Source organism: Triplophysa rosa, linkage group LG11 (genome assembly GCF_024868665.1).
Source record: "Triplophysa rosa linkage group LG11, Trosa_1v2, whole genome shotgun sequence".
Classification (NCBI taxonomy): Eukaryota; Metazoa; Chordata; class Actinopteri; order Cypriniformes; family Nemacheilidae; genus Triplophysa; species Triplophysa rosa.
Window position 1 is genome coordinate 6350155 of NC_079900.1, and position 20350 is coordinate 6370504.

Consider the following 20350-nt stretch of genomic DNA (forward strand, 5'->3'; position numbering starts at 1 on the left):
GAGGACACATGATGTCACGGATTCTCCCGTGTAAACTTTATTGTGTCCATTTTCTTCCGCTTCTTCCAGTTTTAGACATTTCACACATTTACGAAAGTCAACAAACCATATAGTCGTCGCCATGAAGTATGCTACTTCACCAGTAATTGTGAACAAACAAAAAACATTTTAGTAAACAATGGGTCACATGACATTTTTAAATTATTTTTATTATGTTTTATTCATTTTTATAATCCACTGTGCGCATGCTTACCCCAGGAAAGGAAGACAACAAAATACCATCGATTTGAGAAGAACCAAATACGTGTAAAAAGAGATTCTACGGCATAAATAGGCAGTTTCATGTTGTTGGAAGTCATCACTACATAAACATCATAACATATAAGTGAGAACAGTTAAAAGTGCACCATTTAACTTAAAAACTATACAGCTGCCAAGGTAATTGTTAATGACAATATCCTAACAATAGAAACATGAGTTTCACGATAATTATTCCACAAAGAAAGGAGATTAGTTTTAATACTATCACACTCTCTGAACATCAGGTAGAAAGTAGAAATTCGGGTCCTTCGTCGTCCTGAAGTTCTGTCATCAGCATTTTAGGTTTACAGTCATTTTTCTATTCCCAGTCATTTTTATGTTCCTTCATCGTGTTACCAAGATGTAACGACTCAAGTTGTCTCTGAGAGACAAACCTCCCATGCAAACACTCTTATTCTTTTCATCATTGTCTGCTTTGTTTCCCTATTTATTCTTTTGATTGCTCCCTCAACACACACGCGCGCGCTCACACACAACGCTCACACATCCGTTCTACATTTGTTTTGCCTTGTCGCAGTCTTCTTCGGCTGACTGTGCCCCGGACGCCTGTTCATTCTCCCGTTTTTCGTTTTCGATCTGCTCCTGTTCAGACTTGCTGCTTGGAAATTTGTCTTTGTTGTTTTCTTTTTTCCATTTCATGCGGCGGTTTTGAAACCAGATCTTGACTTGTCGTTCGGTCAGTCCCAAAGCGTGTGATACTTCAATCCGTCGCTTGCGTGTCAGGTAGGGATTGAAGAGAAACTCTTTCTCGAGTTCCAGCGTCTGATAGCGGCTGTATGTCTGGCGACCTCGCCTCCGTCCGGCAGCTACTGGCAATAAAAAAGTTCACTTAAGTTAGACAGATCTTAAATGTACCCCAAACCAACGTTTTAGAATTAAGTTTTTGCCTAGGAATCAGTACATTTAAAAGCAACTTACAGGCGTTAAAGGCTTATACGAAATACAAACATATAACGAGCACAAATGTGTTTAACACAATATATAATTTCTGGATATGCTTTTAGTGTACCATGGAGACTTCACGTTAAATAATATGCGATCAATATAAAGGCTCCGTCAATGAAAATATAAATAGATTAGCATTAAGACATTATTTCCTAATGCTAAACACAATAAAGTCATCAAAAGCAGTCTATAAGATTTCACATGTTCAAAGAATTAGTCAAAGTCATAAATGACATAAGCATTTTGAAACGGCCAAGGCTCACTGTAAGTCGTTAAAGGCTGCAGTAAAACTTTGACCTGGGTGAGAACTGAGAGATCCGCCGTGGGACAAAATCTCACACATGTAAACAGAAAGAAGGGAATTTGGGCTTTTCTCTTGTCTTCCTCTCTTCCCACTACCCTCTTTTTCTATGGCAGGGTCATTAAACTATAAAGTGATTCACAAGTTTTGAACACCATAAAACAATAAACCGCTATTGCCCCCCCCCCGCCCCCCTTGTGCACACAGGAAACTCAGCTCTAAAATTAAATTGCAACGAGAATTTTAGTGGGACTAACTCAACTTAATGTCACTCTCACTAACACACAACGCGAGTTGGCAGGCTTATCTTTACCGAGGCTCACCTTGAGGTCGCATCCAAGGAAACAGCTGTGTGGGCGACGGACTCTGTTCCGTGTTGTCCGTCTCGTCGCCGATGCCCCCCGTGGCGAGCTTACAGTCGCTATACTGCACCAAGTCGGCGTCTTGAGCACCAAAAAGAGCTTGCCTTTGGAGAGCATCATAACCGTAGAAGTTACCCGGCTCGCCGTGACAAGTTACGGCGCAGGGACTCTGCTGGTAAGGGGCTGCGGAGAGCGTCGACGCGCCGTGGTGGTAAAACTCCTGAATCTGAGGAGCATGCTGGAAAGTGGCCCCGGTGCCTGGACCGTACACGACGGTGGGTCTTGTCCCCAGGTCCTGCGCAAAACCGCACTCGTAATAGTTCGGCCGTAGCGTGTCTCCGCTTTTATATTTAGTGAAGAGAGAGTTGACGAAATATGAGCTCATCTTTTGACGTTTGTCGATGCTGATTTTGTTCAGGGGTTTGCTTTTGAATGTGCTTCTTTCAGCTCAGTAGTTACAGAAAGTGGTCCGTTTCACAGTTACAGTACAACAAGCGATGATTTCCAATAACGGAATGCCTTGCGTTGGTGTACCTTTGTTAAAACAACTTCTCTAAAGCAAAGTTATTTAGCTTCCATAGACATGTTCCCACTGTAGAGATCCAGCATCACAATTCCGGTGAAGGGTGCCAATTCCCAAGTTGCATTCTGTGACTTACTCCTCGGCAAATAAGTAGTTTCATATTTTGCAGTGTTTTCACAACAATTTGCGTCTACTATCGGATCCTCATCTCATTGGCTTCTTGCATCCCATCACGGACACCGCTCTGTGCTATTCTGATATGGAGGGAGTAAGAGAATGAAAAAGAGGGAAAAAGAGAAAGCGAGCGAACAGAGAGCGGGAGAGATAGAGCGGGGGAGCGAGGAAGCGGGAGGGGGTTAGTCAAAGGAGAAAGGAGGGGAGAATATGCACATTAATATGTTCAAGCCAGTAAGTTAATGAGAAATCTGCCGCTTTGCATCAGATCAAGTGCATAGCCCCTGCCCATCCCCCACTCAACTTATCAACTACAACCCTTTATCCGAAAGATTTTTTGCATGTTGATCACAGGAATCCTAAGTAACGGATTGGTTTATTTAGTTCTCTAACAAGACTAATAATTGTTTTATTCTATGTCAGTGTCCAGACGGACAACTTTAAAAAGCATGAAAAAAATAGGCTATGTTCTTTTATAAAGATGTTTCTGGTAAAACATATCACACAACACTTTTTCCTCCACGTTAAAACTCGTCACAGCATGATTTGAGTCGACTAACGCACGAATCGAAATTTGAAATGCAGTCATCTTTCCAGTTTTAAATTTTTACTTTAAAAATATTACTTAAAGATATTCCACAGAGATAGGAGTCGGGCATAGGGTAAATGTGGTTGTAAATGGTTTAACAAACTATAAAATGCAATAAACGCCCTTACTGTTTGTTGTTGACGTAGTGCATCAGAAAAAGCTGTTAGATTTTTATGAGGTTCCACTACCAGGGCTGTAAATGCTTCACTCCGGATTTTATCCTTGCAGAAATAAGAAGTCCTTTAATTGTCATTTAGTTTTGTATTTTAAACGGTTTGCCATTATATTTAGGACAAAAAACTCTGGTTTACATTTTCGTAGAAAAACCGATAGATAATGGTAAACTAATGTCACAAGAAAAACAATTGAATGAAATAATGTTTGTTACTCCAGTATGAAATGCAAAAATCAAAAAGTAAAAAGTAAATATATTTCTGCAAAGATTTTGAAACAAAATCTTGCCCAAAATCAGCACTTCGGTCCTAATGTCACGAATCATATTGAATCTTTACTTTAATTATATTAAGAATAATATTTGTATTCCAAAACGCGCATTGTTTTGTGAATGTTTATGTTGTTTAATGTGCAATACTTAACATAGGCGACAAAATACTAACCCTAGGCAATCTTTTATTTTAACAACGGGTTCAAAATATGCTGAATTTTCTTCATTTTACATATGAGTTCTGATGTTTAATCCAATAAAACTGAATGTTTAGCATAATAAACAAGATATGTGAAGAATTTTTGACACTTTATTGACTAGCCTACAATGAATATAGGATCATCACTGAATAATAATCACTGATATAATAAATCTGAAAATGTTTGTTTAATTTGTCTGTCAGAAGTTATTTAAAAATTGTATATAATTTCAGTGTAAAAGTCCTTGTCGTTGCTTTTTTGTTTTTCTCAATAAAACACAATTTTCTTACCAAAGTTATGTGTGCTAATTTAATATTTTATTTAAAAGTCTAAACAATTTAGTCATAAAAGTAGATAACAAATTTGCCTATAACAAATTTGGGGTTTTGTTAAACGAGTTGGAGACCGTAATCCTAAAAATGAGTCACTGCACTTTCCACGTGGCTCCTTGAATTCCCAATAAGACAAATGAAATGTTAGAAAAAAGTATTAAAGAAAAGAACGAGTAATTTTAATTAAAACAAGGAGTGTCCAAAAATGTAGGGTAATTTCCTTAGAAAATTCAATGTACTTTGCTCACAGACTACTGGGGTCCTCTGTCAAATATATTAAATAATCTTTTGAAGTTAATCTTCTTCATCCCTCTCAAAAGTTTCACCGTGTCAAACGTAAATCGTGTGAGCCTTCTTTTAGTCAAGTGTAACACAGCACATGTTTTGGCTTCAGTGATTTCCGGCTTGAGGGGGAAAAGTGACCGATGACTCTCGTTTTGGTGGAGCAACATTGCCATCAAGCGGCAGTTGTGTGTTAGGCCTACAGCAAATTCAGCTGTGATGAGCGAAAGTTCAAAAGCTAATGGTTCTATAAACAACCGACATAAAAACAGAATGAGGGAATTAACAGCTCAGTAAGTGCAAATCCAATAATGTAAAGTACTTATTTTAATTCTCTATAATAAGGAATCCATTTAAACCGATCCTTGTCTGTGTGGATTTTCCAAATTGTTTAGAAAAGTAACCTACATGTTGGCATTGACGTAGAATAACACATTATGACAATAACGTAGCAAAGATTTATATGTTTATTTATATATTTTATTACTATTTGATTTCCATTTTATGAACAAGATCAAATATTAAGAATGATGTTCAAATGTAATATCGCGTCTAAATTGTTACTGCAGCATTTAGCGTGTTCCCGTATTCTTTTTATAAATACTAATACGGCTGTTTTTTACCACAATCTGTATATATATATATATATATATATATATTTATATATATGTGTGTATGTGTGTGTGCGTGTGTGTATGTGTGCGTGTGTGCGTGTGTGTGTCATAAAAGGCTTTCTTTCGAGAATTATTTTTCAGAATAATTTTTTTTTTTTTTAGGTCTGGTTACATTATAGGTCACTTTAGCAACAAACCTGTGCGGTTTGTTTTATAGATATTGGTAATTTAACGAAAATTCAGCAACAACAGTTCTGCATTTCCAGTGTTTATTAAAAAATGCATTGTTTGGGGAAATGTGCTAGAGATAACCTAATAGAGAGAACGAATATGTTGGGTGATTGAAATGTTGTTCTATAGCAACCAGCCTTTGAATCTCATCTCACCAAGACACAATCGGATGTGTGGCCACAGAATGGCGAAGTCGAGCTGGTCCCAAAGGTTGTAAACAAATTAAGGTTGGTCATCCCAGACGTCTCGCCAGAAATCCTTTTTGTGCCGTTTTATGGCCGCTATAAGGGCTGTTGTGCATTCGGAAATAGAACAAAGGGTGCGGGCGTAGAGAGAATCGGGTTCAGGGCTCTTATGTGGAAGTCCAGATCTCACCATTCTCGACCCCCTACTCTGTAAGGAATCTGGACGGATAAAGAACAAACGTCGTGCACAATAAAACGACAAATGTGAGAAAAGGAGCGAAAACAGGCTAATATCCTTTTCCCTATGCGAACAGCGCGTATCCTAGGCAAATTACTGTCTTACCGTTCTTATGAATTAAAATGTTTCTCCTTTTTTCGCGTGGTGTTTGCGTTCCAGCCATTTAGTTCTTAACCTTCAGAAATTTATACACTATAAAGTTTTATTGCACTCATATTATTTTATTGCGGGACACCACATTGGATTTCTTTCTCTTTCTTTATGACAGTTGACTTCCCATTTCCGGGCAAGCGTACATTCTTTCTGCAGTTTGTTTCCTTTCAAAACACCAAAATAAAGGGCGTTGATGGGTGAAATGGCTGGACTGGAAATTTCTCTTAGCTTTTGGAATTATCAGTACAAATACTCAATAAGTGACAGTCATTCTTGAAAACATCTGTAAGCCAGGACACCTGGCAATGTCTTCAAAAATATTTAATTGAACAGGCTGTTGTATGAAAAACATTTTCATCTTTATTTAGCAGCACTGACAAGTAAACATAAGGATTGATATGGGGTGCCCAAATCTTCCCTTAAAAATCTGTTTATCAGTCTAAATGTAAAAAAATGTCATTTTAATTTCAAGCTCAAAGCTACTGCATAATATGCTTATGTGAACTGCGTGGAGTCTAATGAAACACATGACTGCATTTACCATCGTTTAAGCCTTTTAGTTATTAGCTCGAAAGCTAACATCAACCCTTATCTCTATTAGTTTGCTTCAATTATTATACATCGCGTTTGCCGGAAACCCTTCTTTGTTTTTTTAAACAAACAGTGCATTTGGAAGAAACAGTAAAACAAAACGTACAAGGATTAATAAAAGGGAAGTAAAATAAAGCGTAAAGCAGAGAGCCAAAGCAAAGATAAGCCATGGTTATTCGCAATAATTGTTTTGTTCACAGATGATCTGCACGTTCCTTCTCTCCAGTTCAATAAGAATGCTTTAGCGCTCTATGGCATACTTACAACATGTGCCTCTTATTATAACACGTAATATACATGAAGCTCCAGCACACAAAGGGGTTGAGAATGCAAAATAAATGTTGGGCCGTAAAGAACAAGAACATAACTATTGACGAAGATGCCATTTTTATATTATTTTTGTCAATGGTACAAACCACCGAACCTAAAGACAGACTGACATGACAAAACAAAACACACATGCTACATTTTTAAATAACACTTGTGACGAGCAAGGTGCATTCATCATATTGCCTAAAACCATATTTCATTTAGATTCTAGATTTTGCTTTTGTTGCAGTAAAATATTTTTTTTAAAAGACTAACAGTTTTATTTAGATTTAGATGGTAATTTGATTTCTGCACATAAAAATGACGAGACATCAGCATGTGGTCTATGTAAACTTTTAATATGAGTCCAGCATCAGCCGTGCAATAGCACAGATTAACAACACAACAAAACAGTAACACCAAATGAAACGGAGAACATAAACGTGTACATGGACGAAATAGATGTAGTACTGAAGTTAGAGTGGGTCTCTGCTTTAAAATCTAGCATTGTTTTTTGTCTTAAATGAAATGTTCTTGTGTTGGTGCACAAGAATGCGGGCATGTGTCAAAAAAGGTGGGAGAGAGTTGGGTTAGTGGCCACTAAATATTAAAACTGTTATTTGAAGACGCGCTTGATTGTAGAGTAAAATTATACCACAACATTGTTTTTTCACCTAAAAAATAAATCTCAACAACGTAACATGGAGAAAAGGGCAAATACAGAAAACACACTGACAATACAAACAACGGACATAACGGATGCTGGTCAAATACATGAAAGCTGTAAACAAAATAAAATTAGAAGAATTACATCTATCTGCCCATTCAAGTATAAAGACTTTCTGAAATTATTTTTACAACAATAAAATCACATTTCATTCAAAAGAAACAAGCTATTAATGTTTTTACAATAAATTAAAAATACAATCCTAGGACAGCACATAAAACAGCTTTGAATTAATACTAGCTTTTACTAGCACATATAAACTACACTAATGAAGGCATGCGCAAATGTATGTAAACGAGAAAGCATAACGGCGACCGAATTTGTATTAAAGGTTGTTATACATTTGAGCACATGTAAATTGCATGGTTACGGGCACACTACAATTACAACTCAGAAGATGTATTCGAAAACATGGTGTTTCTTTCCATTGTGTGTAATTCCTTGAAAATTAAAAACCTCTATTTTTAGAATTATTCAAGGATGATTTTAGATATTTGTCACGAAAGCGGAAAAGATAAGGAAATGAATCACTGTTCGCGTTTAATTAATCTGCCTGATTTTAAGCAAACGATACAAAACTCCAGGCTAAAGTTAAAATAATACAAAACTCCAGGCTAAAGTTAAAATAAAGAGAGCAGATTTCGATGAGCCTATTATTATTATTATTATTATCATCATTACATTTTATAAGATGCTTTATGTGAGAGATGTAACATAATTTTACAATAAATTTACAACAACCCTATTTTTTAACACAAGTACATACCATTAATATATTTAATACATTACATTTTTGAAAACCTAAAAATAAGCAAACTTCGTTTGAGGAAAAACAGACTCTAGGAAACGAAACGGGTTGTTTCATTTACTTTCGTAGCAGTAATAATAATAATAATAAATCTTAATTTGACTTGTACAATGGAGGAGGCTAACTTTAAATTTAATGTTAAATACATCACAAAAGGAATGACGGAAATGCAAAACTCGAAGAAACAACCTTATAAAGCAGATTATTTTAAACACTTCGTAAACCAGATATGTTTTTACACCTGTGTGTTTCCTGATGTAGTGTCCGTTTCTTTCACCCAAGACATGAACGTAATAAAAGTAGCATTCAAGGGAGTGTTAAGACGTTTCCCTTTCCTCTGCGTCATTCACCTCTCCTTTATATTCTTTGCTTAATACTGTTCATTCATACGGAAAGTATGTGTGCTTGCATCAGCTTCCAGATTCAGAAGACTCTTGTAAAAGGTTTGGAAGCCAGGCACAAGTCTGCGTTATCATTCTTTGGCCTGGTCCTTGTTCATTTTCTTCATTTTCATCCTCCGGTTCTGGAACCAGATTTTTACTTGTCGCTCTGTCAAGTTCAGCTGACGAGCTACCTCGTGCCTCCGGTCGCGAGTGAGGTACATATTGAACAGAAATTCCTTCTCAAGCTCCAAGGTCTGATATTTCGTGTATGGACATCGCTTTTTCCGGGATGATCGAGCGTGCAACCAATTGGCTGAGGGATCATCTGCAAAACAAGCAATACAGATCAAAATATTAGTTACAGGATTCCAGATTTTTACATGAAACACATGCTACAATGAACTTTCAGTTCGAACATTTACGAAGGCCATAAAAATATCAAAGGGGCTCATTCATATCTAAACGAGTGTAATATCTGAACATACAGGGAAAACAATACAAATACAACCTCAAAACACTGATAATATGCGCTTCCACGGTACCACGACCTTTCAGTGCGTAGTGACTTACAGTATAAATATTTGTCTAATTCTACTGCTAGTCCTACGTTTTCAACATAGGGGTAGTATTGACTTAATTCTGCAGCAGACTTGGGAGGCGACCTAAAGCGCTGCTGTAGACCTGATGGAGGCCAACGAATTCAAGAACAACAACTGGAATCCATGGACTGCGCAATGAACAAGAGATCATCTTTGAAATTATCTATCGTTCACAGAGCTTTTGGGCAATGAATTGATAGGTTTAAAATGAAATGCTTACATTTTCTAATTAAAATTGAATTGTGAAGAAACAGATTTTAACTGTGTGCAAAGCACTGTAATACTCTGTAATATGCAGACTGTAATATGTGTTGACACATGTGACATAAGATTATCTTCTTTTTTTAGGGAAATCTGTGGGGTAAATTATAGAGGCAGAGCATTTCTAACGAGGCGTCTTCTACCTCAGCGGTTCGGTCGGGAATGCAGATGGGAGTCAAAAGATTTCCATTGTGATGCATTTGGGACTATGCACACTAACAAGTTGAATCTCACAGTACAACTCCGTAAATACCCCCATAACTGCTTTGGCTTAATAACGTTGATTGAGGGTTTGTCCCGTGTCAAAATTGTAATATTCACTTGAAGCACTAAATCAATGTCAAATATTTTGTACATAAAGACCGAGTTACGTAAAAAACATTTGACATTGATTTAGTTACTTTAGATCATAATCAACCAGACACAATTTCGTGATGCGACGATTTCTCATCACATAAGTGGAAATCCAATCGCTTTATGCTCCAAGATATGCCCTTCAGCTGTACAGTAACTATCTATGCATCCTAAAATTGTATTACGTAATTCTATTTTTATAATGGAGTGAAATACATACACCTGTCTAAAATGATCAATGACCGTGTCATGTCAACTGTAGGCCTCACGGACACATATACAAAGAGAACTTTACATTGTCATTTACGAGATGGGTTGAAGACTTGAAACCCAACAATGAAACACCCAGTGTTAGGTTGTATGATTTGAAGAAAGTGACGTGTACCACAGAAACATCAAAATCTCCAAATAAAGAAATTAATGTATAACGGTTCTTCAGGCCTAATCTCCAAATGGACCTTTAACATTAGGAAACTTATTGCATGTATAGATAAAATTGTATTTATCTTTAGAGTTTATTTTAAGCACAACTACCGATTCTCACATACGATTGGGGATAACGATTCCTCTCGGGGTAGCACATTGGGGATTTCTATTGCGCACAATTCCTTCATTTTGCATTTCTTGAACCTATTGCACCGAATAAAATCAATGGGTATTTCCAATGAATTATAAAAAAAATAAAAGAGGTGCATCGATTAAGCATTTAGCTGTATTTTTGAATTTGTGGAAATAATTGATCAGTTTTTTCTCTTTACCACCTGGCTGCACCAATGGAAAGTATCGGACTTAATGAATCATCCAAGGCCCATAGTATGTGTCTGTTGGTTATGAGCTATCAATGCACCAGCTCACATCCACTCTCTAGCTATAGTGCAGCTAAAGGAGCTGAAAAAATAACAGGCAACAAGAGCAACCAGACACATATCTATGCAGTACTAGCATAAGCTAGTAAATAGTATTAATGACATTATATACGAGCACGTAGTCAAGAATAATAATTATTCTCTCCTCCATAGATTTAAAGAACATAAATGCAATGCATAACAAAGACAGCTCATATTCAGTATTTTTGCAACAACAAAAAAACTAAGTGGAAGCTTTAGAGAGACACTGAAAAAAGCAATTTACTGCCGACCTAAAACTGGCTGGTGCATTAAAGTGCACTGACGCGCAAATAACCGACTCTAGCAGACTGTGATTGGGGGAGAGAGAGAAAAATAAACTTAAAAGTTTCTCAACAACGAAATAAAAGCTAATTGAGTAAGGCTGAAGCATTAACCTATTGTGGAAACGTGTACAAACCTCTGCGTAACTCCATAACAAAACAAAACGGGTCTCAGCAAGAATATGACTGCATACGAAATCACGGTCAAAATGAAATAGTAAGGGCAAAAAACGACTTACAAAAGTAAAGCTTAATGTTAAGACACACTTCGGAAAGCTACATGATCATACTTGGCTCCGTGAGGTGTCTGTGGCTTTCCACTGCTTTGTTCTAGTTTTATGACAGCATTAAAAGCTTTACAGAGTGTTCACTTCCTAGGTTTATAACTTACTTTGATCCGGTCCCTCTTTGTCCTCGGTACCTTCGCAAATGTCCTTATTGTCTTCAAACCCAGCGCTGCGGGAAGAATTTATCTCCCGTGCTGTTGAGGATTCCAAGATAAATTCATGTTGCCCACCGAGTTTCTGTGGCTCTCCGAGATGTCCAAGGAGCGGCTCCATTTTGACCTGCCCTTGCCCAGGCAGCGGCTCTGCTCTCGGGGCACAGTCGAGCCATGTGCGGAGGTATCGTGTATCCGTGGAAGGCACAGGCTGCGTCGATATGTATGGATGGTAGACTGCTGGTAAGCCATTGGACGCGTGGGAACTGAATGGACTCCACGAAGAACTGAACACCGGAGGTTTGGGCTGAAAACTACAAGAGGGGAACTCGGGATGGTCTCCGGGTCCCGGTTGTCTAGCGCTGGAGTACTGTACACTGGAGAAGCGGGACGCATTCGGATCTTCTCCTTCATGACTTATGATAGAATCGACATAGTAGTTGCTTAAAGTTCCAGAAATGGACATTCTCGGACATTATATAACTTACTGTTCATTGAAGGGAAAACATGTACAATAGAAATTCACCCCCCTGTTTACGGTACTCCTCTTCACTCTCTCGCTAACAAAGTAGAGCTGGGCTGCTGTGGTGTGCGCTCAGAGCGAAGTGATTGGTCAGACTTTTTTCGCGAGCCTGATAAAGCGTCAATGGGGTGTAAATCAATCCGCCAAGAGGCTGTACAACGCTCTCCTACACTTGCGTTCTTTATATTTCCCATCTAGCCTATATAAATTCTCTTGTTTATGCAATATGCAAAATTGGAGCGCGTCTATTTATCTACGAATGTCAGCTTACATTATGAAACGTTTTGACATTGTGTGTTCAAACGCATATGCTGGGCAACGGGCTACAAATAAGTGAGACAACATTGTTTTCTGTAAATGTATGCATTATTCTGTGCTCGACAGGAACAGTGCTTAAGGGAATCTTGATAATATTTGCTTTATAAAATTCAAGTGGACAATTTATTGAAATATTAAACAAGATTGCAAAAGACATCACAAAAACAAATGCTGTGTAATTCACTTAACCATATTTTTCCAACTTTTCATTAATATTATTGGTTGTTTATATAAGCTTATGTTGCATATAAAATGTTTATACTATTTATAATGCTAAACTTCATAACCTCCAGGGAAGCAAACCTCTTCTCTTCTGGTGTACGCTAAGATAATGAGCAGGTTTATTGGAAAATTAACAGTATTTTTTTCTTAACGAGGGTATTAAACACCACAATGCGACAATCCCCTTGTATTTATGGAAGAAACTACTTGAACTTTTTGGTCGTTTAATACTATAATAAAATACTACATCAGGCACCTTTGATTTTTATAGGCCTGATATACTGCCTGTGGCGAGGACCGTGAACGACTCCACTGTTGCATTCCACCCAAGCGCGCACTTTGCACTTACACACACACACACACACAAATACAGACTAAACAAACTAAATTTCCTGTTTTTATTATTCTGCTGAATTATTAAAACACACGTCTTGTCCACTCTGTGTTGATAGAAAGAAATTATGAATTAGACAGTGAATTAAATGTTTTACAGAGACGTTCACTGTCCGTTTTAAACGACTAGCATCTTGGCCGTGCCCAAGAAATATTTTAACCCTAAAAATTGAAACCGAGTCAGGCCGTTGTGCCTCTGCAAAAAGACCAACAAAAATATGTTGTACCCAAATACCCAAAATGTTTCTGCACATGAAAATTAAACGCCCTTCTCATGTAACAGTTTTCTTTCTACCTTTATTTTTCTCAGTAACTTCAGCCAAATGCATTTGGCTTAGTGCTCATTTTATGAAGCACACAGTAAAAGGTGTAGACAGCTACAGTTACATAATGTGACTTTTGTGTATTAAGTGCATAAACCCAGGAAAGCCACAAAAATGATAATTATATCAGGAAACTTTTCTTTTTGATCAAACTTGTTTGATCAACTGTAAAATGCATCTAAACTCTATGTAAGTCAACCTATCAGCGGTCCATTGCCACACGATGTGACTGCAAGAATCTGGATTTCTGTAAAATTGTTGTTTCTGAAAAATGTGTACTGAACGCTAGGTTGTAATATATCTATATCTATAGAACATATTAACAAACTAATTAAAGTATAAGACAATCAGTGCTTATTTTAATACAACAGTAAAAATATATATATATACTGTATACACACACACACACACACACACACATACACTGACTATACGACTACACATTTTTAAATAGATTATATGAAGAGTTTATTTGCAATAACAGGTAACTTTTATTAAAACCTTTTTCAACCGTTTTTATTATGTTGTCATGTTTATTGTGTTATTTAGCTGTTCTTTTCTGAGTTATTATGACATAATCATAACAACCCAAATGCAGTTTGGTTGATTTTAATTAGATTTTTTTTTGTTATCTGTTTTTGCACGTGAACTATGAAGTTATCAAACTTATCAAACCATGCAAAACAGCTAGGGGACATTTTTATGTTTAAATAAAACAATCATATTAGTTTTATTTTTTATAATTTTTAATTATAACCAATCTAAAAATTCTAAAGTTATATATGCATTACAAGTAAATTTACACGAATTAACTCTGGCTGTCAACAGAAATGAGTCAACAAAACAAAAAACAGGCATGCAGTCACACAAACATACACACACAAATACACACACACCCAACTTCCTCAATTAATTATGGTGTCAAAGCCAGAAATTCGTTTATTGATTTTTATTTTATCCATGTGTGTGGTCACTGTTTAGCATAAACGACAGGAATGTTTTGTTTATTTAAATTAAAAAACGTCACAGGTGACCACAATTTAATTAACATGGCCCTAAGATTTACGGACATTTATGCAACAGGCTAATATATTTTCATTTAGATATTGCCATAAAATGCTATACAATGGTGTCGGATACTATTATTAGCCTAGCCTAGATATAGTATATTATGAACAAGTTTTCATAAACATAGGTGAACTGAATATGTAAAACGCATAGATATTGCGCGTAAAGCTCCGTGTCACAGGTTGTAGAAAACGAAACACACCATAAGCGTTCTCGAATAAAATAATAAACTGAAAAAAATTGTTGGTTTAACAGAACGCATAGGCTATCAAAGCATTACTTTGAACGACGTCGTTACAATATCTTCAGTCCAACTGAAACGGACTATGATGCATTTTACCGGAGCAATCCAGGCAGTTTCAGGTTCCTGTGATATTAAACGTCCAGCCCAACAACTTGAAACTACCTAAATCACACCAGCTTTGCCTTCTCCGTGTTCAAAGGCAAGACATTGAATAGCTGCCAGTACTCCAGCGTCCAAACGTGCTGAACCGGATGCACACTCATATTTCAGTATTACTTTCAGAGAGCACCGTTTAACGGAGGGAATCCTGTTAAAAGACACCAGTGCTAAAATATCCAGTGAAACGTTTCACGTACAACAGGAAAAACAATACAGAGAGGTATTGGGCATTGTCTACAGTAGTTCAAATAAAGTAATTTCCGGTTCTCTCCAGACTGTCGGTAATAAAAACGTCTATTGCCCCTGCTATAAGAAGAGGTTCTTGCCTAGCCAATGGCGTTGGGAATGTCTGATCTCAACATGGCGGTTCACCAAAGCAGGACTCGCCTACCTCACTTAAAAGAGGGAACTGTATTAAGTGAAGCAGTATCAGCATATGTTCTGGATTATTTCTTACTATCCAAAAAACTTAAAGACAGTGTGGATTGTTTTTTCCAAACATGGTTCACATGATATCATGTTGGGTACCTTCTTAATCCCACATAGGCAAGAATACTTTCATCAGTGAGTTATGCAAACTCGTAATATTTCTGAGGTGTCACTTCAATATTTTAAATCAATGCAAATGAATGAATTTCTAAATTTTTCATTTTAATATTCTAAAATGCAACTGTGACACACTTTAGCATGCTACCTCTTTCTCTGATTGACGTATAATTTCTTATTATTACATTATTACAACCTCACCACGCCCTGTTGTTCTTTTTTAACAACTTGCCATTTTCCCTAAATTAAATGTCTAATTTAAAATTATTTCATGTCGTATGTCCCATAATTAGCATATTAGTATGCAAGCAGTGGGAAAGCTTTGGAATTGTTTCTTTGCAACTGTTAAAAAAATATTCCGGAGTTCCTTTTTTTCTTCTATATGTAAGAAAGATGCATCATTTCTTCTATGAAAATTAGAAGACCAAGTAGGCCTAATGGTCCAACACAAAACTCGTAAAAAATTACAACGAAAATGCTTAGCATACTATTCAATCACTGCAAATATAGACATGTTTGAAATTCAGACAGTATAACCGCTGAGAATAAAGGCTTAGTATAACCCAAAATAATATAATGGTCACGTAGAGCAATATTATATTTAAAATAAACTGCATGTTAAACAACAAATATTAAAGTATCACAGTCCGATAAGTACATTCCAGCATACTTTAGAAGAAAATCTATGCCATTTCGCCTACGCCATTGTGCGCAAATATGTGACCTGCTCCATAATTTTGAGTGACTTTGACCCAGAAACATGTTTTCAGTTGCATGCAGCAAAGTCTTGTTCAATATTTATTATTTATATCTCAGTTACGGTCTGGAATAGACATAAAAACATATAAACACAATAAGCACACACATTTCTTTATCCTCGAGGGCATACAACTTAAACAGGTAAAAGTGGCTTATTATAAAGCAGGTCACATTACGTACAAATTATGCCCTGAGTGATGACGACCAATACTGTATAAAACTCATAACATGGAAAAATCATTTCGACATTTGTAAAAGTATTAAAAATAATCGGTCAAAGGGTGAACGAATTGGTCAAAACGTCAATAAATAAAGAACTCCTGGACCTGTGTGAACATGATAAGTTTACACTGAATGGACAAAGACGAGCGTCGTTATTAAGTCTAATCCATTAGCAGTAGCAGTTAGCTTTTAATCGTTTTGCAGAACATATCAGAGACTGAAACTGGTGTCAGGGTCCCTTGTCCTGGATTCTTTTGACAGTTCGACGGTCGGTGAGGTTGACGCTCCGGCTAATCTCCAGGCGGCGCTCGTGAGGCAGGTACATGTTGAACAGAAATTCATTTTTTGTGAATTTCATTTTTTGCTTCTTCCTCCCAGCTTTTGTCGACAGCCAGCCACTCGCACTTTTCTAAAGTTGTGTCTTGAAAGAAAGAAAGAAAGAAAGAAAGAAAGAAAGAAAGAAAGAAAGAAAGAAAGAAAGAAAGAAAGAAAGATTGTTGTAACACTCGCCCTCCATATAGTAAACAAACAATGACTGAGCTTGACGCTTGCGGCCATTACCTGGCTGTGTCCGACATTTTATGACAGGAAATAATGCAATTGCCGACTAGACAATGCAGTGTGTCTGTGTTGGTTGGTGAGAGGGGGAGAAAAGCAAAACACAAAGGAAAAGATGCATGAGAGCAACTGTTTAAGCATGCTCGATTGCAATTAGCTTTTACATCACAACTACAGTGACGCAAATTGAAATTGCTAGTGGAAAACTGGCTAGTGGAAGAATCTAAAATTGTATTAATTTTTAAGTGGAACTGAAATAAAAGCCAGCGAATGAAAAACGTTTACATTGTTTAATGTCATTCAAAAATATAATGTTTAGCAACAAAATGCTACACAGTGAAGGTTAAAAACTTTAAAAAATTGCATTTAGATCAAATACAAAACAATGGCGTATACCTAACATTTATTTCGTAAAATTTGAGTAGAGAATATGAGAAACAAGTGTCACACAAAGACACTAAATGACTAAGCCAAAACACATTAGCACACGCTTAAGGCCTCTGCCACGTTTACCAGAATCCTCAACAGAAAAAATACATGAATTAGTCTCAAGGTCTCAGGAAAATACAAATAAATTGTTATTTAAATGACTATTACCAATCGCGTACTCTTGTCTATCTCCAGATATCCTTGTTGTGTATGGACTACACACTGACACTAAACTTGGACTACTGTCTAACCCAAGCCATTTTAGCCCATGCTAAAAGCGCTAAGAATTCTGCACCCAGAATTTGTCTGTCCGCGAGTTTTAGTTTTTTCAGCAATAAAATCAGGCCCTAAAGCAATAGCACACCTGGCCCACTCTTCGGCTTCCAGTTGACAATGGAGCCTTCCGCTGTTTTGATGTTCTGAGAAAAGACGTGCAATTTAGTCTGTCTAGGGTAATTCCGTGCAATAAATTCATTTTCAGCCAAGGCTCTCTTTGTGTCTTCGTGGCTACACCCTTCAATGGCCTTCGGAACGAAAACAACTCGTCTTGGCCTTTGGGTAGTTTGCTTTATCCAACGTTATGTCTTCTAACCCTGTTTACCCACCTTGCGTCTTCTCTCTGTGAGTTTTATCTCCCCTCGCAAAGTCTGCTTGGAGAATATTGGGCACTGTGTCGTCTTCGTTTGTCTGACTGACTGGTGGTCTGTGTGGTCCTGTCGATGCAGCTGTCATGTCGTGTTGTTCCGTGAAGCGTTAAATAACGAGTCACAGGCTTACTGTCATATTCGGAAGGCGCGGAGAAAGCCAGACTGTGCAAATGTTGGGAGTAAGAAAGGAAAGAACGCGGCGAACTGTCCGGATTACCGTCCGTGTCGGTATATGGTGTCAAGAGTTTATGTAAAAAGACGCTTCTGGAGGATGAATGTTTGTAATGGGACCTGTTACGTTCAAAGACCCCATATCCGTCAAGAGTCTGTTGAAGGCGGAGAAATCAAAGGTCTGTCTGGCTTGCACTGCCGCGTCCAGCGTAAAATAGATGGTGTTCTCCTTTCCACCTGAAGCGCTAAAGGGACACGTGCTGACCTGCGGAATCTGAACAGGACTCAAGCGTGATACATCGAGAAACTGATGACGCGGTAGAGCCATGGCTTCTTGGACCGGGTCTGTCTGAATCTGGTTTATCGTCTTGAACGTGCCCGAATCTGATGTGGTCGTCCAGCTATTTTGGACTTGACGGTCCATGTTAGAACGTGAGCTTCCGTATGCCCCACCTGGAGGTTCCTTTGAACCGTGGCTATCAATGAGTTCATCGAAAACATTTAGAAAATGAATGTCTCGGAGCATGTAACTGTTGAAGCATATTTTGAGCCATGAAGCAAGTCCTTTACAAATTGCTTTTCAGCCTGTAGCGCACACTAACGTTTCCTTCTGCCTCATACTAAATAGAATTTGGGGTTCATGGACAAGCTCCTCCCCTTGCAGACTATTTCTACTCCAAATAACTATATACTTTTTCATCTTTTAATGATTTAACGCTCCACAAAATAATCGAATTGCGGACAATTAAAATTTTATAATAAGAGTTAATAACAATGAAAATGTCGTCCACAATCAAGTCCTTATTTATACATGATAGGCTACATAAGTCTTTGTCTGATGCAGTATACAGAGAACTTGATTTGTATTCTTTTCGAAATCAGAGTTTATTCTTCGCTGACATCAGAAATAAAAACATAGAGAAAATAGCTAATACTTGGAGCACTGCCGTTAGGACTGGAAATATCCAGATTTAATTTAATTGATAGTAATTTCGTTATCAGCTACAGGTAAAACGCACACTCAAATCATAAGAAATAACTAATAAACATTGTATGTACTATGTGTTGTAGGCTAATTGTACGAAAAAATGTTGCCGTTTATGGCATGGCAGTTATATTGTATGTATTTTATTTTTATTAAACACACAGAACTGCGTTTGTCATTTGTGCTTGTTGTAGTATTTCTTATCTAAAATTGTAAAAAAAAACTACTTTGCCATAAACGAATTTGCTACCTTGTTGGTATCATTTGATTTTACTTTCACTAAAATGTAGAATTAGATTTAGAACTACAAATACATGAATATATAAGTTAGCATTTTCATCGATTGAATGGCCACGAGTTTAAATAACATACAGGATGGCCACGAATTTAAATTCATTTCAAGACTACAAATTGATAAGTAATAGGCGTACGCATTATACGTTCAACAAACTATTAGAATATATAAATGAAGAGTTTGGTTCCAAAATAAGATAACTCCGTTTAAAAAACAAACAAAAATAATGTTTTTTATTATGTTATCATGTTTTTATTTTTGCTATAGTTTGCTGTGTTTTTCTTAGTTATGTGGCTTAAATCAAAACAAACAAACAGCAGTTAGATTGGTATTAATTGGAATGCACAATAAAAAAACATGATTTTTGATTTTTTTTTAAAACGGGGTTATCTTATTTTGGAACCAAACTCTTCAAATATACATACATATATTACAACATTCTTTAATTATCATAGCATACAGTAGACTAATCTGGGTTCTTATTTTTATTATGCGTTAAACAAAAACATAATAGGACCCTAGGCCCAAATCCCGTGCTTCATCAATTCATGATTAAATGTTGAGATTAAATAACATGTTGGTTTATGAGACAACCGATATGTATTAACGTACAAAGAAAATGAACATACCATAATAGTTTCTAAAAGGACAACAATCTTTTGCTAATTTGAGAATATCTGCGCCCCCAGCATAATATTCTATCTAAACGAAAAAATACAACATGTATGATATTGACGAAATTAATTGTGGGTGCCAAAGAGCTCATTTTAGCCTTAATGGACAAAGAAAATGTGTAGTCCCTTGTAGGTCGCTCGAAACTTGACAAATTCGGACATTCAATGTTACATTTTGTCATTATTTTATTGCAAATAAAGTGAATTCACGTAATATTGCTAAAATGACTGTTAAATCTCAGCCCGTTTAGAACAACATAAGCAAGCACAGGGCTCTGAA

General features: G+C 36.8%; 3 protein-coding genes across 4 annotated transcripts; all 3 read right to left on the reverse strand.

Moving 5' to 3' along the window:
• Nucleotides 1–46: 46 nt before the first annotated feature.
• Nucleotides 47–2737, reverse strand: hoxb8a (homeobox B8a). 2 transcript variants are annotated; one of them, XM_057345951.1, is made up of 2 exons: nt 1891–2737; nt 47–1130 (listed from the first exon to the last, which is right to left on the reverse strand). In XM_057345951.1, exons 1-2 carry the CDS (start codon nt 2312–2314, stop codon nt 814–816), a joined length of 741 nt encoding a protein of 246 aa, XP_057201934.1. In that variant the 5' UTR covers nt 2315–2737; the 3' UTR covers nt 47–813. The 2 variants fall into 2 exon arrangements, with proteins under 2 accessions (XP_057201934.1, XP_057201935.1); XM_057345952.1 differs by having other exon boundaries at nt 47–1127; nt 1891–2736.
• Nucleotides 2738–7142: 4405 nt separating this feature from the next.
• Nucleotides 7143–12132, reverse strand: hoxb9a (homeobox B9a). Its single transcript, XM_057347167.1, has 2 exons — nt 11487–12132; nt 7143–9038 (listed from the first exon to the last, which is right to left on the reverse strand). The coding sequence occupies exons 1-2, from the start codon at nt 11998–12000 to the stop codon at nt 8803–8805; spliced, it is 750 nt and encodes a 249-aa protein (XP_057203150.1). The 5' UTR covers nt 12001–12132; the 3' UTR covers nt 7143–8802.
• Nucleotides 12133–15531: 3399 nt separating this feature from the next.
• hoxb10a (homeobox B10a) lies at nt 15532–18705 on the reverse strand. The gene is given in 4 exon segments (XM_057347166.1): nt 15532–16732; nt 17904–17995; nt 17997–18198; nt 18201–18705. Coding segments are annotated over 4 exon segments (819 nt in total). The 5' UTR covers nt 18643–18705; the 3' UTR covers nt 15532–16649.
• Nucleotides 18706–20350: the final 1645 nt, after the last annotated feature.

Coding starts and splice junctions, on each gene's coding strand:
- hoxb9a (XM_057347167.1), bottom strand. CDS start 12,000: ATGTCCATTTCTGGAACTTTAAGCAACTACTATGTCGATTCTATCATA. Junction 9,039..11,486: donor CAAAGAGGGACCGGATCAAA/GTAAGTTATAAA, acceptor CTTGTTTTGCAG/ATGATCCCTCAGCCAATTGG.
- hoxb8a (XM_057345951.1), bottom strand. CDS start 2,314: ATGAGCTCATATTTCGTCAACTCTCTCTTCACTAAATATAAAAGCGGA. Junction 1,131..1,890: donor TCCTTGGATGCGACCTCAAG/GTGAGCCTCGGT, acceptor TTTTATTGCCAG/TAGCTGCCGGACGGAGGCGA.